We start from the raw sequence: 17,151 nt of genomic DNA on the forward strand, positions 1-17,151 counted from the left end.
TGATAAATACCTAGCAACAAAGGTAAGATATTAAGTAAATCTTGCACATAGTTATTTCATTACATTCTGTAATTTAAGGTTGCTTTAATAATGGGAGTAATGGGTGCATGCAGAAGTAATGAGTTGTATGAAATGAAAATAACCCATTTACAAGATTTTGGATCAGCTTTTTTGGTTAATGTGCCAAATACTAAGACAAAAATTTGCCGAAAATTTACTGTTACGGATAACTTTTACAAAATATGCAAGACATATATAAGTCTTCGACCAAGTCATGTAACCAGTGACACATTCTTTTTAAATTTCCAAAATGGTAAATGTACAACTCAGAGAAGTGGGATAAACAAATTTACAAAAATGGGAAAGGATATCGCTGCTTTCCTCAAATTGCCGAATCCAGAACAATATTCTGGGCACAGTTTCCGCAGATCTTCCGCAACAATACTGGTTGATGCAGGCTGGGATATTACTGCTCTCAAAAGACACGGTGGATGGAAGTCCACCGCCGGCGCCATAGCAGAAGGCTACATAGACGAATCCGTCAAAAATAAAAGCAATACGGCCAACAAAATATCATCTTCAATTCAACCAAAACTAAACCAAACGAATCAATGTACATATAATTCAAATGTTTCAAGTCACCAAAACATTAGTTTTGATGTTAATTCTATCCCTCCGATTAACTTGACCAATTGTTCAAATATTACAGTTATTAATAACTATAAATAAATAGCATCATCTTGTAAAATTAAACACGTGATTTTTGTTAAGCTAAATATATAGATTTTTGTATTATTTATTATGAGATATTATACGATTATTATAATTTTGCATAAATGAACAATAATGTAATGTATGAAATATTTATTAGAATAAAATAATAGTGTTTCTTAAAATGTGTATGTAATATAACAAAATTTTCCAACAAAAAAAAACTTTAACAAAAATATTTAGTAGTCGTGGATAAAGTATAGTATTCTACTCCCGTATAATGGCTATTATCCACTCGGTGATTTAGGACACTCACCTGCGGCTCGTGGCCGTAAACTTCACCTCGTGAATAATACCCATCATTATACGCTCGTTGAATAATATACTATTACATTTCAAAACTGATTTCTTGAATCTACATATTCTGTATTCAAAATAAACAATTTGTTCACTATCCAGCTCTAGGTTATTTCTCGGGTTTAATGTCATGTCAGATTATGAAATTTCTGTCATATTTGTTGTGTATTAACTTTTATTCCATTAAATTATTTAAATTAAACTGATTCCGGTCCTAAATTTCAGTATCTCAATAATGACATCATTATTTTCCCACTTTAATAACAGTGTTCGCAACCGTACGATAATTATCGTATATATACGATAACTTCATGCCTACGTACGATGTACTGTAGCACAAGCAGATTGTACGATAATTTCCATTATGATGCAAATTTTGAGAATTCATTTTATTCCTACCCTGATGGCCGATAACGGGATGATTATGCTAACAGCGCTATCTATTGGCTCACTCCTTCCTTAGGTAATGTGTGCTGTCTTGCCGACTCGTGTGTCAATCATTTCATCCAAGGACCTGATTTCATCCCAAGGATATTTAAAATATATTATAAATATCCTTGATTTCATCCATTTGTTGCATTCTTCCTAAGAAATTTACTTGTTGTCGGCCGTCGGTAAAGTAAATTGATCGAAATATTCAGTTAATGTTTAATGTGATCTATTTATTCATTATAGAGATTATTGTGATGAATACGATAATTCTGGTCCATTTACGATAATTTTACGCTGTGGATACGATAATTACGTCACATCAAGTTGTGAGCACTGTTTAAAACTATAGTTTGAAAAATTCCAACAAAACGCAATAAACCGAAGCATAAATTGTTCTTTATTAACTTTCTTCTGTTTTAATTTCCTTATGTATTTATATCATTTTTTGTTTATAGTTTCACTTGTGGAAAGAAACCTATTGACGGTTTCAATCTATTTTTAAATTAATCTGCGACAGCAATAATTGAAACAGTTCATTATCTAACATGTACAATTTATTCATATAAAGATTTTTTTAGACTTTTAACCCATATTAAAAGATTAAGTGTGATTGTGATTTACTACGTTTTTGTTTAATTTTTTTATGATTTTATGCATGATTTGTGTGACCAATTTGTTATGATTCATTTTTGAAAACATCTAAATTGATATGTAAAATGTTGACTGTTGTTTTTTAATTTTCTGTCAGCGGGTACTCTACACTAGTGTCGACAACTTTGTATCTAGAGTTTTTTTTTTAATAATGTACATATTTCTTGTTTTTATGTTAAAAAATAACTAGAAATCATCTTGCTAAGTACACAAAATATTATTCATACATTTCTTACAACTGCTCAACTTTTAATTGGATTAAAGAAAATCTGATTACATATACACGTTTTTCCAAGACACAGATGATAAATTTCTTTAGGTGTGTAAATATCGCGTGCAAAAAAAAAAAGATTAAATCTACGTTTTTCTTGCATAATAAGCGAAAATTCTATTCTAATCTAATTATCCATTATTTAGGATCATGAAAACAAAATGCCAAATCTTACATCTCGTACTGGGGGAGCCGACGAAGATTTGGCAGCTAGAATCAAAAATTTCGAAAGTAAATTACAAGAGCAACAGCCTATCGAAAAGAAACCTAAGGATTTACTTCGAGCCATTGGAAAAATTGAAACGTCAGATTGGAATATAAAGGAAATCGAGAAGAAGATAAAGGAAAACAAAATGGGTAAACCATCGAAAGTCTACGATAAAGAAAAAGTCCCGAAATGGAGCAAGGAACAATTCTTAGCTAGACAAACCAAAATGGAGAAGCAACATTTGGACAGGCAAGACAGCGCTGAAGGTAATTATAATGTTAATTCATTTGTTATATTTTTACCACAAGTTTACTGTTTTAGCTAAATATGCAAATATAGACAAGAACATTAAAGATTTAGATCTGAAACTTAAAGAGGGAAATATAAGAGAATTAGGCCGAAACAAGGTGGCTACCATAACAGAAAAGTTAGTAAGCAAAGTGCCACAGGAAACTAAACCCGTCGAAAAAACTGTAAGGAGTACGTACACAACTGCAGTTTCTGGAATTTTAATAAACTTGTTTCAGAATAATCGTCCAGTTGTATTGCCTGCACAGGGAGGTTCGGAATTCTGTCACTTTTGCGGCAAAAGGGTATATCTCATGGAAAGATTATCAGCCGAGGGCAGATTTTTCCATCACGGATGTTTCAAGTATAATTTTCTCTAGTCCAGTGTTACTTTGATTTCTCAATATTCTTTTTTTTTAGATGTCAATACTGTAATACTCAGCTACGCCTTGGATCGTACGCTTTCGATCGTGACGGCTTATATGATAACAAATTCTTTTGTATACATCACTTTGGAATGGTCGGAGAACTTCCTGTCACCAAAGTGATAAAGAAACCAACTCTAAGGCAACCTGGACGTAGCCCGGAGAAGAAACCGGAATTGACTGGTTTAGACTTGTTGGACAGAGGTTAGTAAGTATGGCATAGTTGGGATTCGGCACGACAGATGGAACCATTTGCGCTCCCGCGTACAATGTATTTCCTTGTTGTGATGATACGACGCAAAACAACTGGATCGTTCGTCAGTTGTCTCACCTATGGCACACTGATGAGGACTAATAAGTCTGAAACCGGTCTGTGTCTGGGGGGTTAAACTGGCGAACGATCCTAGCTGTTGCACTTAGTGTTGTGGGTATAATTCAATGCCGGTAAGGGCATATAGCCCTCAGAGTAGTTGTTTCTCGCAACACTGACAATTAAAACATTGTCTTCGCCCCCTGTGGGTGGCAGTTGTTCTTACGTAGTAAGAAACGGTTTGCTAAATACTGAACTGAAACCTACAAATTATTTTTATTGTTTAGTTGAAACTCCAGAAAGAGCAGAATTTGCTAATCTTTCTACTGGCAACGCATCATCGGATCAAGAAGAGTCCATAAACCAAATGGATGAAGATGAATGGACAGACAAGAATTTCGGAGCTTCCTGTGCAGAAATGGAGGACAGTGAGGACGAATCCTCTAGCTTAAGGTAAGCGACTAAAATTTATTTGACACAAATTTAATACGCTTCTCTATAGTGACACAGATAGTGAAGATGAGGATGCGTTTGATGATGCTTTGGAAGAGCCAGTTACCAAAGAGGGAACGATGAAGTGGGCCGATAGATGGAAAAATAGTTACTCGAAAAAGAGACGTGATTCTGATTCAAATGGGTACAGCAGTTCAGATCAATCCAGTTATTATGAAAATAGCTCTGATGGTAAGCAAAGGTTTATGTAAAAAAAAAACAATATACTATTAAACTAAAATGTAAGTTGTGACGCACAATATTAAAAAAATCTCATTCTAATTTAATTTCATTAAACGTAAATGTCATAATTTAAAAAATGTATGTTAACGTTAATCCTAATAGAAGATTATTTTCCAGTAATTGGAAAATTAATTTTGATCACAGGACTTGTGAAGACAAGGCTTAGGTTTCACAATCATAGTATGTAGCTCTATGTTTAAATCAAGCTGTGTCGTTGAGCTGTTCAGTGATGTTTACTTTTGTTAAAAATCTTTGTATATAAATTGTTTAATACTAATGTTTTATTTTGACAAATACAAGTACACTCAATATACATACATACTATCACCTATACAAGTTAATTCATATCGTTATGATCAAATTTTGGGACTGTATGAATGTTGTTCCAAATTATAGACCCCTGAAATAATAAAGAGTAAATAAATAGATTTAAATTCGTAATTTAAATAAAAACTTCTTTCTGTATACAAGATTTTTCAGTTAACCCGTTCAATAAAAGTTTTTAAACTTGCAGTTACAATAGAAGTCTTCGTCATTTCCGTCATTTTACATGGAATACCCCATTTTTCATATCATTTATCGATTCTACATCCATGCCTTGAAAATTGATAGTTTTCGAGATATTTAGATTCCTTTAAATATTTTCGTCACGATTGATATTAAATATCTCTAACGTCTGTTTAGCTGGAAATGTCATATTTGCATTATTAGTTCATAGAAAATGTGCCACATTTGACCCAATTATCTACAGGGTCCTCAAAATTTTGCGGCCACTACACTAATCTTCAAAGATTGAAAACAAATTTTTTTCAAATGGAACATCAACAATTTTATTAGTCAGGAGTAGGGTTGCCAGATCTCTGGGTTTGACCCAGAGTCATCGTATTTTGATGGTACATCTTCGGGCTCCCGGTTAATATGTCGTTTCTCTAGGTTTTGTTTTCTGGAATAATCGTACATTTCCCACTTTCCCTGATTCCGTCCTTTTTGTTTTTTTTTTAAACGTCAATTAAGTTATTTTCCTCAGGTCTGTCAGGGTAGATTTTATTTCCTGATTACGTTCTTTCTGCGTCATTTGATATAGACGTTTCCTATACTCATATTCAACAGTTTCGGTGATAATCGCGATTATTTATAAAAGAGAAACTTTAGCATCCGTTAATTTGCTACTATAATTTTTAAGAAGGCTCTGATGTCAAAATTTCAAGAAACCATCACTTTCAAGGTAAGTTCGGATTTAATGTGTTTGCCTTGATTATGGATGACCAGGTTCTATTTGAAAGGACCCCGCACAAATCTTATGGAAATTGGGTCCCGGTCAAATTCGCTGAATTTTTGATATGTGATAGAGTTCATCATACTGGTCAATTGTCTCAATGGCCACAAAGCTCAAAAATGGATAGTTTGGCCGGTACAGAGCTTTAAAGCTCCGAATATCCTCCACGGATTTATGTATATGCGCAGTGTGTATAGACTTTTGAAATAGCCTATTTCATTTTTTTTATTATCTAGGTTTATATTTTTGAGGTTGCTGAATTCAGATCTGTTGTTAGATTTTCAAAATTGACAGTTGGCAGCTGTCAAATAGCTGTCAATGTGCTATAATAAAGCCAAAAACTTGTTTTTTTATGTTTTATCTTTCTTTTTTTTTAGTTCGATAAGTTCAAAGACGATATCAAATCAATAACAATGACTATCGGCAGCTGTCATTTAGCTGTCAACAATTCTTCAAAGTCCGGTAATAAAGTCAAAAAATTATTTTTTGTTTATAACTTCAAGTTTTTTAGATAAGTGAATATAAATATGATATAAAATTATGTAGTCATCAGCTTACAGCTGTCAACAAGCTGTCAACTAACTGTCAAAATGCAATAATAAAGTCAAAAAGTTACTTTTTTTAAAAAGCTTTAAGTTGCTTAGATCACTGAGTTCAAAAGTGATGTCATAAACTTATATCATGTTTGATTTCTTATCCACAAAGTTAAGCACAAAAAATAAGTTACTTGCTCTATTATTGCATTTTGACAGTTAGTTGACAGCTTGTTGACAGCTGTAAGCTGATGACTACATAATTTTATATCATATTTATATTCACTTATCTAAAAAACTTGAAGTTATAAACAAAAAATAATTTTTTGACTTTATTACCGGACTTTGAAGAATTGTTGACAGCTAAATGACAGCTGCCGATAGTCATTGTTATTGATTTGATATCGTCTTTGAACTTATCGAACTAAAAAAAAAAAAAAATAAAACATAAAAAACAAGTTTTTGGCTTTATTATAGCACATTGACAGCTATTTGACAGCTGCCAACTGTCAATTTTGAAAATCTAACAACAGATCTGAATTCAGCAACCTCAAAAATATAAACCTAGATAATAAAAAAAATGAAATAGGCTATTTCAAAAGTCTATACACACTGCGCATATACATAAATCCGTGGAGGATATTCGGAGCTTTAAAGCTCTGTACCGGCCAAACTATCCATTTTTGAGCTTTGTGGCCATTGAGACAATTGACCAGTATGATGAACTCTATCACATATCAAAAATTCAGCGAATTTGACCGGGACCCAATTTCCATAAGATTTGTGCGGGGTCCTTTATGAAGAAAATTTAAATTCCCAGAAATATATTGGTATATTAAGAGGGACAGTTTCGACATTTCTTGATGAATTATCTTTACAAATATTGAAGTAGAGTTGGTATTAACTGGATGGAGGCAGGAGCACACACGTCTAGACAAGATTTCCAACAATTAAATAATATGTTTGAAGATCGATGGATTGGTAATAATGGCGATGGCCCCCCTAGAGCACCTGATTTAATACCTTTAGACTTCTATTTATGGGGCCACAAAAAAAACCTCTATGCATGCACGTCCAGTTGATACTAAAGATTTGAAAAACCATAGTCAGGTGTTGTAGCATTTTAACTGAATCCAGACATAGTTAGAAAAGCTTCAGTTGGCGAAGTAGAAAAAATGATTGTTTGCTGCCTACATAACAATTAATGGAGGACATATTGAACATTTACTACTACTTTACTTACTTTACTATTTACCTACGTAAATAGCTTATTTATGGTATGTCACGCTCAAATATTTAAAAGCATGTATGTACATATTTGTTCCATATGAAATCTTGATGAGGCAGGGCATAATTTAAGGAATTTTAGGAACTACCCAAAATCTCAAAAGAAAGCGCCCGAAAAATTCGATTTGTGCAAATAACAGACACACATTTTTTTATACAAACAAATAAGCAAGGAGGTCTACTTCTAATTATCAAATTTTGCAACTGCCCTTTTTAACTTTTAGAACTTTTTTTTTTAAGAACTGCTTTTTCGGTTAGAACTAACCCTTAGATTATGCACTGTGATAAGGCATGCATACATAATGGATTTGTCTGATAACTAGAGAGCGGACAATGTGTGTCTTTAACCCGAAGAATAGGTCAAATTTTGGTAGAGATGTGTACGCGTTCAAAAATGTATTGTGTATAAACTATGCAAAATATAATTATTATGTATAGCAAATATATCGTATTATCCTCGCGAAGATTTGTACCCTTTATTTAAAATCCATAAATCATGTGAACAGGTTAAATAACGAGAAAATAATTAAGATATTTTAGTTCTAAAGAAATTAAATGACACTCGCGCCCATCTCTAGTCCATCCGTCGACATCGGTTGCGTTTTTCGAATTCCTATTGGTCAGAATTCAAACTGCAGCTCTGTTATGAATGGAGTGTGAGTTGGACTATTCTATCATGTGCGTCGCCTGAGGATATTCGTTACATTGACTCCTAATTTCCAATTAAAAGAACGACACTATTTTTAACCGAACTTTATTTATATGTAGTATACAATTTCTGATTTTCTAAATATTTTATAACGCCTAAAAATGTATGTACCGTGGAATTTTCGTGAATTATCACGTAAATTTCCTATGCATACCCGACACGCCACTGCGTCATGGGTAATGTATCTAGGTTTATGAATGACATATCTATGTTCAAGGTTAAAGTCACAAATTGTCCGCTCTCTGCTGATAACACATAACTCTGTCAGCTAATATCCCAACGAAATCAGAAATTACCCATGGATTAGTAATTCGCCTAACCTGTAGTTGCCTATGAAACACAGATTAGCCCGTGTCTGAATAGAGCTTTCTTATCTTGATATTTGCATTAGTCAGTTAAGTAAAAAGCCCTTTTATTGTCTTTAGTTTAAGATAAAATTTCGGATATAAAAATACATTTTTGGGAATTCAAATTTTCTTCATTAATTTCAAATCTAACTTGGTAATCCATAATCAAGGATTAACAGATCCAAATTAACAGACGCTAAAGTTTCTTTTTTATAAATAATCGCGATTATCTCCGAAACCGTTGAATGTGAGTATAGGAAACTTCTATATCAATAGACGCAGAATTTTATTTTAAATAACGGAGAGGATGACACTTCCAGTGTGACCGGAAATACTCCACAGTTGAAAATATTTCATTTGAAAAGACTGAATTGAACCCAGATAGCTATGAAAATTTCAAATTTCTGTCGTAACTGAAAATTTAAAAACTTAATGAAAGGGTTACGTGAAAAACGCTGCATACAAGATGCTGCGACTGCAATTTGTCGGCACTCCTCATAAATCAGAATGGTGCATGACCATTGTTTAAAAAATATAACAATCGAAAATCACTATTTATTGTACATATTCAGTTCTTAGATGTCAGACTTACTTTTCGCGGTAAATTTGGATACTGCATGTATGTGAATGCAGAGACCAGAAATTTACTTAAATTTTTTAAAATTTCTAATTATTAGTCATTTTTTTTATATTTTTTGGGGGTTGTTAGGTCTCTCGAATAGCTTCAAATTGTAGTTAGATCTGTTAGTTCAAATATTTCTGTATAGATAGCGTGACGATACTAAAAAATTTTTTAATCCCTGGAACGTGGAAATACAGTCCATCTGAAAGACCGTTAAATTTTGAGTATTTTTTTTAATATAAAGTTTTTCCCTATATTTACTTGTTTTCAAGATATGTCGACTCCAATATGAAATGTATGATATAACCGAGACAAAATATTCTTTTAAAATATTGTTATAATGACTTTATTCGCAACACATACTAACTAACAATCAATAAATTATAAAAAAAAACAAATGATCAATTACAGAAAAAAAATTTTACAATGGTAAATCGTATATCTATTATAGTTGAATTGAAAGACGCAAACTGATAAAACTGTAATTATTGGAAAACTAATATGTGTCATCTGTCATTGTTTTATTATAAACAAATGACATGAGCCAGCTATGACTGCATTTTTTAATAATATTTGATAAAATACGGTTCGTCTGCGAAGAATATTTTGTCTCGGTGTGATTTAAATAAAATAATAGATTTTCCTATTATAGCATACATTGCATATTGAAGTCGACATATCTCGAAAACAAGTAAATATAGGAAAAAATTTTGCATTACAAAAATTACTCAAAATTTAACGATCTTTCAAATGGACTGTATTTCCACGTTCCAGGAATCAAAAAATTTTTTAGTATCGCCACGCCATCTATACAGAAAGATTTGAATTAACAATTCTAACTACAATTTGAAGCTATTTGACGGGACCTAACAACTAAAATAAATTTCTTAATTTCAGAGATATTGGCAGCGGGAGTGTTAAATGACACACCCTGTATATAAATAACTAACATATTTGAGACATACATGACATGTTTTTTCAGTTTTTTTTTGTATGTTTGAAAATCAATTATTTTACTCGATTTTCCTTTTTTAAAACACCGTTTTTTCATCATGCCCTTAAAGAACACTCATGAATTTCTATGAAAGACTGTCATCACTGACTTATTGAATTTAAAAGTATAATCATTATTAAAATTATTGATTTTACAAATTTTAACAGGATGTATTTAAAAACTATTCAGTTTCCTGTTTTTTTACAGATGATGATTCTGAAACAGCTACTGAAGGGGAGGAAGAGATCCGTGCCCGTGAATTACGTAAACAGGAAGTTCGTGTGGAACCACCTATAGTGCAAACTGACACTGGCACTGACACTGAGGTGAAATCATCTTTTAACTTAACTAAAATTCCCGACATACTATCCTCTCATAATCGCCTCAGTATTAGTGATATAAATTTAAACAGATCTTCCGACAATATTTCAGTAAATTCCACTGACTTTAATAGTGCTGAATCCGGCGATTTAGATTTAAACATGAATAAAACAAGTTGTGATAATTTAAAGGATACCGAAAAAAATAATGTTGTAGTAGGAAAATTAACGATCTCACCAAATGCAGAAGGTAAAAGTAATTCCAATGCAAAAAATAACAATGAATTAAAATCTAATCCTTTAGCGAGAAGTGCCACTGCTGGTACATTGTCTTTAAAAAAACCGTTACGTAATTTTGTATTACCCCCCAAAGAAAGCAGAAAGAGTTTTGGCGCTGAATTTATGCCGAAATTTAAGCCTGCAGAACCGGAACCCCTTCTTATAATCAAGAGAACACCAAGTAAAATTTCATTACCCAAAGAAGTAGGTAAACCGAAGGTAGCGGTAAACACAAATGTTCTCGATACAAAAAAATATTTTGGCGATCAGTCTAAGAAAGTTACACCTAAAAAACCTTTACTAAGATCTGAGACTGTCACCAGTGCTCCTAGACAGCCTCTAGTTAAGCAGAAAAGCCTACCGGAGACATCGGATGAGAAAAAAGATGTTAAGACGTTCAACTTCGAACCGGAAGACTCCGATATAAAAGACATCGATAATTATATTGAAGATTTAATTGCAAATGAAGAAGAATTGCAAAAGCCGATTGATCCTAAGAAATATTCTTTATGTCCGGAATCCCCTGAGAAATCCGACGATGAAAAGGTATCCAGTAGCATTGAAGATCTACTTAAAGCCTTAGAAACCGAAACCAAAGTCACCGACGAAATTATTGAAGAGAAACCTGACGAAAAAATCGAAGATCTCCTCTCTTGGATGGAAGGTTTAGATCACGACACCAAGGACAGAAAAGTTTACAGATCTTTTAGCGACGTAAAGTACAAACATTTAGAAAAGGTTTTAAAAAGCCCTCAAAGATCAGATTCCGTCGTTAGCAAAATACCAAGAAACAATCTGGCATTTTTCGAACAACATTTATCTGGGAAAGGTGTACCCAAGGAAGACAGCGATGATAGTGATGACACAAACAACGTGATTAAACCGTCGTTGAAGAGGTCAAAAACCGAGATCAACTTCAGAAAAAAAAACCAACCTAGATCATCCGTTGACTTAGATATGCCCACTAAGGTTAACATTAAAAAAATGCTTCAGAAGTTTGAATCAACCGAGGATGAAACTGTAAAAGAAAGGTCAAAGTCGCCCGTTCGGAATCTAGCAAAGAGGAACTCCTTTGCGAGTTTTAGATCGGCGAGTGCCAGCCCAAAGCCTGTCGACGCTACAAATAAAAAATATTTACCACGACCAAGACCTATTAGAGGGACAATAGACAAATTTGAAAGTGAACCAAAGGAATTTAGGAAGCCTTCGTATAAAAAAAGCCAACCTACTCCTTCGAAATCTGCAGATTGGACTCTGAACATAAAATCCAATGAACCGTCCATAGAAGATACGCTCAAAGACTTGGAAAAGTTCGTCGAGGCTACCATTCAAAGTATAGGAAATAAATATGATCCGAAAGACGGAACGAATTCAGAAAGTAATAAATGGTGTGCAAATGTGACTGTTACCACTGTACCAAATTACGAATTCGTTAAAAATTCAGGAATTGGAGCAGTAGAAAATGAGGTGAACAAAAATGATACGAACGAATCGGATCGTACTTGTGAAAGCACATCAGAGACGGTTTCCGTTGTTGCAGATAATCTGCCAGTACCTCATGACTTTTCCAAAGCTGTGGCATCTACAGACACATCTTTAGTGGATGAGGATGTTGGAAGTAACGCAAATGAAGGAAACTCTTTCTCGGTGATTGCTTGCACGTCTCAAACTGATGAGAATTCAAAAAGCGAAGCAGACGTTCCCCATGATTTCTCTAAAGCCGTAGAAGACACGAGTATTTCTATAGAAGAAAATTTACCGACACAAAAAGTTATTATTGGACAGGTTCATTTTGTGGATGACAAAAAGCCTGAATTTCAATTAGAAGAAGAAATTAATAAAGAAGACTCTTCTAATAGGGATATAAAAATTGACGACTCTTCATATAGCTCCGACACCTCTAGTTATGAGAATGTACTTAATCCAACAGAAAAAGTTGATGGAAAAAATGTACCCATACAATCGGCACCAAGGGCGTCCACTGAGGAGCTATCTGAGGAGGAAGAGGATGACTTTTTAAAAGTAACGAAAAGTAAAGTATCAGAACCCGTTGAACCTCCATCACGAATTCAAATTGCTGTCATGGAAGGAATAAATCTCTCAATTATTCCTAGCAATTGCAAAGAACCAGATGGGGAGAAACAAGTTCTAAGCCATTTTAGTGAAAGCGATAGCAGTTCTCTGCCACAAAGGCCGATGAGGCAAAAATCTCATGAACAAAACAGGGCGAATAAAAACAGTAGTTGTACCGGATCCCCAGTGCTTCCTCCTAGACACGTATTGACACACAAACACACGGAAGATAAAAATCTGATCCAGCCCGTTAGACCACAAAGAAAAAGGTCCGCGACGGTTTCTCCCATGCCTACAAGAAAGGTCTCCTTTGGAGAATCACAATTGAGGCCAAATACCGATAAAGACAAAAGCTGTTCAACCAGTAACTTGGACGTAAAAAAAGAAGTGGTTACTTGTTACAACCTTCCGAAAGTGCAAACTGTAGATAATGTAAATACGGAGTCAGTCCCCTCTTCTTCGAGAAAAAATAGTAAAGACTGCTGCATTCAGTAAACTGCATTTTTTAAAAATTTTATAGTTTTATATTTACGGGTAGAAATATTCTGCTACAGCAACGGATTGAAAATGATTGTCTAAACTAATTGAATTAACATTGTTAAGTTTGTTGAAAGTTTATATGTGTTGAAGCGATTTTTAAAGTTTATTATGTGTTTTTAATGAATATATTTATTGTAAAATGCATTCACCGAATGATATCCCATCCAGAATATTGTAGTTTTGATGATGATTTGGCTACCTGGTCAACAGTCACGTTAAAGCAATGGTAAAAAGGTAACTATAAGTATGGAGTGATTTTATTGTATGTATTAATTGCAATTTAATCCATTGCTGACGTGAGTGTTGTTTAACCCATTTTTTTTTTCTTTTTTTTTAATATAAATCATAATACTAATGCCAGAAGATGAAACCTAGATATATTTTTAACATTTTCAGTATTATGAAATAGTAATTCAGCTAAATTCAAATTCCTTTCAAATATTTTGTACCTATATTGTTTTACAAAAGAAAAAAAAGTTAAGATTATTGTTTAATTTCAGTACCAGTTTTAGTTAAATATTCTAGGTTGATAGAATGTAGAACTAATTCCAATAACAATAGGTCTGTTTCTGCAGTCTGCTATTTACGGTTTGCAAATTGTACAGGGTGTCTCAAACTCGATAGTATGGGCCTGCCATGAGGGTACAAAAAATTTCATTTCAACATTCATTTCATTCAACATTTTCAGTCGAAAGTATTATCTTTAGTTGAGGAAATACAGCACTAAAAACGGCCTTACCTCCGAAATCTGTGCAGTAAGATAGATCGTGATGCAGTTTTTTGCATTCGATTCGTTAGAGCGTCCAGAAAGTTTGTGACCCTATGTGATCGATGAGAAATGAAAATTGCATCGGTGCATAACAAAAATACATTTTTAAAATTGCATCTCGAAGAGTTAAAAAATGAAAATTTTATAACTCGAAAAATATTGACGGAAATGAGTTGCGATCGCTGAACACGAATATCACGACGGCAATGGTCTCTGAGGTACCTAGTGCCCAGGGTGTCCGGTTTCCACGTCATCTGCTGGAGTTTCTTTGAGCAAATCCAATATACTAGTATGTGTAAGAGTATATATTAGTATATACTCGACAGCTAGACAGTGATCGCAGTCCTTACCTAAAATTTCATCAGTGCTACCAACTGTATTAAAAGCGCCAAATTAAAAAAAAAATGTTTCAGATAATTTATTTAGATATTCGATAAAGCTTATGAAGATGACATCGGTACCACGGAGACCATTACCGTTGTGATATTCGTGTTGAGTAACCCCAAAACCCCGAGGTAACGAATTTCGGCTAAGTTTATAACGAATTTCTACAAAATCCAGGAGACGACGTGGAAACCAGTCACCCTGGGCACTAGGTACCTCGAAGACCGTTGCCGTTGTGATATTCGTGTTCAGCGACCCCAAAAACCAAGTTATAAATTTTTCAAATTTTAACTCTTCGAGATGCAATTTTAAAAATGCATTTTTTTATGCACCGATGGAATTTTCATTTCTCATTGATCACATAGGGTCACAAACTTTCTGGACGCTCGCACTCTAACGAATCGAATGCAAAAAACTGCATCACGATCCATCTTACTGCACAGATTTCGGAGGTTCAGTGTTTCATTTCCTCGACTACTTTGGGATTTGTCAGAAACAACTAATGATGTCATCAATTATATTTTTTCCAGAAATATACTCAAATTTTTTCCTGTTAAAAAGCTCTCTTTTTTCTAATAAACTTTTATTAGAGAAATTTTTCTGTATTACTTCCCGTTTAAAAGTTATAAGCAATATCGCCCTAAAGAGTCTCAAAAGAAATACCACCTAAAAATCACATTAGCGGTGGAAGGATCAAGTAGTCGTTGGAAAATAATTGAATGTTCGTTGTTTAAAGTGCATAAATATGATTAATAATAAATAAAAGGATTAAATTTGATAATTCTTTAATACAGTTAAAACAAAAGGTGATGATAACAATATCTAAACTTAAAAAATGAGGTAAACGCTTTCATACTGCATACATATTACAATCTATTATATATATTTCAAGACACATATCCAATCTTCGCCCGACTTCTTTGTGGGCTGCGTTTATTAACATTTCGCTGTTTAACTTATTACAAGCATTTGTGATTTTTTCTTCCTAATGATTAATATCTCGCGAAGATGTTTTGTAAACCGTATTTTTTAAAACCCCCATAAAAAAATATTGTGGGTGTTAGAATAGGTCCGTTAAGCCCAATTGTTAGAGATACAGATTGCGCCATCTCTATATGCAATGATAAAGCTTCATATTTGCTAGTTTAAGTATAGATGTCGTAGCAGTAGTAGACAGTAAGTTGTAATGATTAAAACATGGCGAGTTGTTGTGAAAGTTAATTTTATATTAAAAGTAAATTAAAACAGTGCCCCGGTTGCATTATTTATTCATGATTGAATACCAAGACCAATCCATTTTTCTGGGAAAGTGTTATCTAAATATTGCTGCACAATCCTGGCCTACATTTGCTCCAAAATGGCCTTGGTTTTGGACTGGATTTACAATGTGGGGATTTTCAATGGACCAGTAGTGTTCGTTGCACATGTTTGGCAAACCATTACTGACAAATCGACTTCCGTCTGTTCAAAGAACGTGCCGAAAAAGGTTCTGATCAACAGTTTCTACATTTACTACAATTTGAGCTATAAAATTAAGTCTGTTTTTAATGTGATGCTCAGGCAAATATTCCAAATTGTGAATTTTGTAGTCTTGATAGTCATTAGTCTTTAAAATTCGTTGAACGGCTGATTCATCCAAATTCAATTCCCGGCTAGCCTGCCATATAGGATTGTGGATTTTGTACGAAATACTGTAACAGTCTAGCTGTATTAACATTGTTTTTTACCTTTCGGTCTATTATTTGATTTTTCCCAACAGAAAATGCATCTTCATTTAGTCGCAAAGTCGCCTCCAATCTGTAAAGGTTTTATGATCAAGAATGAGGCGCCCTGGAAGGTACCTTTCTTGATATAACTCTACAGCTCTTCTTGAATTTTTTTGTGACTCGCCATAAATTAGCAATATATCAACATTTTCTGAATGAGACAACATTTTGTAGGTACAAGTTATACGTTTGACATTCGTATTGAGTAATGACAAGTATTTTTTGACATTGATGCACTTTAAACAACGGACATTCAATTATTTTCCAATGACTACTAGATCTTTCCACTGCTAATGTGATTTTTAGGTGGTATTTCTTTTGAGACTCTTAAACAGGAAGTAATATAGAAAAATTTCTCTAATAAAAGTTTTATTAGAAAAAAGAGAGCTTTTTAATAGGAAAAAACATTTGGGTATGTTACTGGAAAAAATATAATTGATGATGTCATTAGTCGTTTCTGTCAAATCCCAAAGAAAATAATTTGGATTGAAAATGGAGCTTTAACACCATGTGTCTCAAGTTTTATTTAAATTTTTTGTTCCCTCACAGTAGGCCATACTATCGAGTTTTCGACACCTTGAACAAGGGTTGTCTTTTATATTTCGGGAATAGATAACAAAAAAAAAATTAATCATCCTTTATTGTTTTTCAAAATATTCAAGCGTCGAAAAATATTGACCTCATAATTTCTTTTTGATGTATGGGAATAAACAAAAGTCATTGGGTTCCAAATCAGGGCTGGACAGTGGATGACTCATATTCGACTTTTTCAGTTCTCAAAAAGTCTGAGAGCTCGCCTGATAGAGAATGATACATTTTCGGCGGTTGGCTTGCTTTGTAGAACCATTGCTTATTGCTGCAGAA

General features: G+C 33.5%; 1 protein-coding gene across 5 annotated transcripts in view; it reads left to right on the forward strand.

Moving 5' to 3' along the window:
- LOC108917939 (F-actin-monooxygenase Mical) overlaps positions 1–17,151 on the forward strand; it is a 210,311-nt gene that overhangs the window by 176,630 nt on the left and 16,530 nt on the right. For all 5 annotated transcript variants that reach the window (XM_018724753.1, XM_018724751.1, XM_018724752.1 and 2 more), the window contains 7 exons: positions 2,569–2,896; positions 2,952–3,103; positions 3,158–3,282; positions 3,339–3,547; positions 3,941–4,106; positions 4,156–4,337; positions 10,364–10,482. In XM_018724753.1, coding sequence (XP_018580269.1) covers positions 2,569–2,896; positions 2,952–3,103; positions 3,158–3,282; positions 3,339–3,547; positions 3,941–4,106; positions 4,156–4,337; positions 10,364–10,482 — 1,281 coding nt within the window. The remainder of the gene's footprint in view (positions 1–2,568; positions 2,897–2,951; positions 3,104–3,157; positions 3,283–3,338; positions 3,548–3,940; positions 4,107–4,155; positions 4,338–10,363; positions 10,483–17,151) is intronic.

Source organism: Anoplophora glabripennis, unplaced genomic scaffold, assembly GCF_000390285.2.
Source record: "Anoplophora glabripennis isolate ALB-LARVAE unplaced genomic scaffold, Agla_2.0 scaffold66, whole genome shotgun sequence".
NCBI classification, from domain to species: domain Eukaryota; kingdom Metazoa; phylum Arthropoda; class Insecta; order Coleoptera; family Cerambycidae; genus Anoplophora; species Anoplophora glabripennis.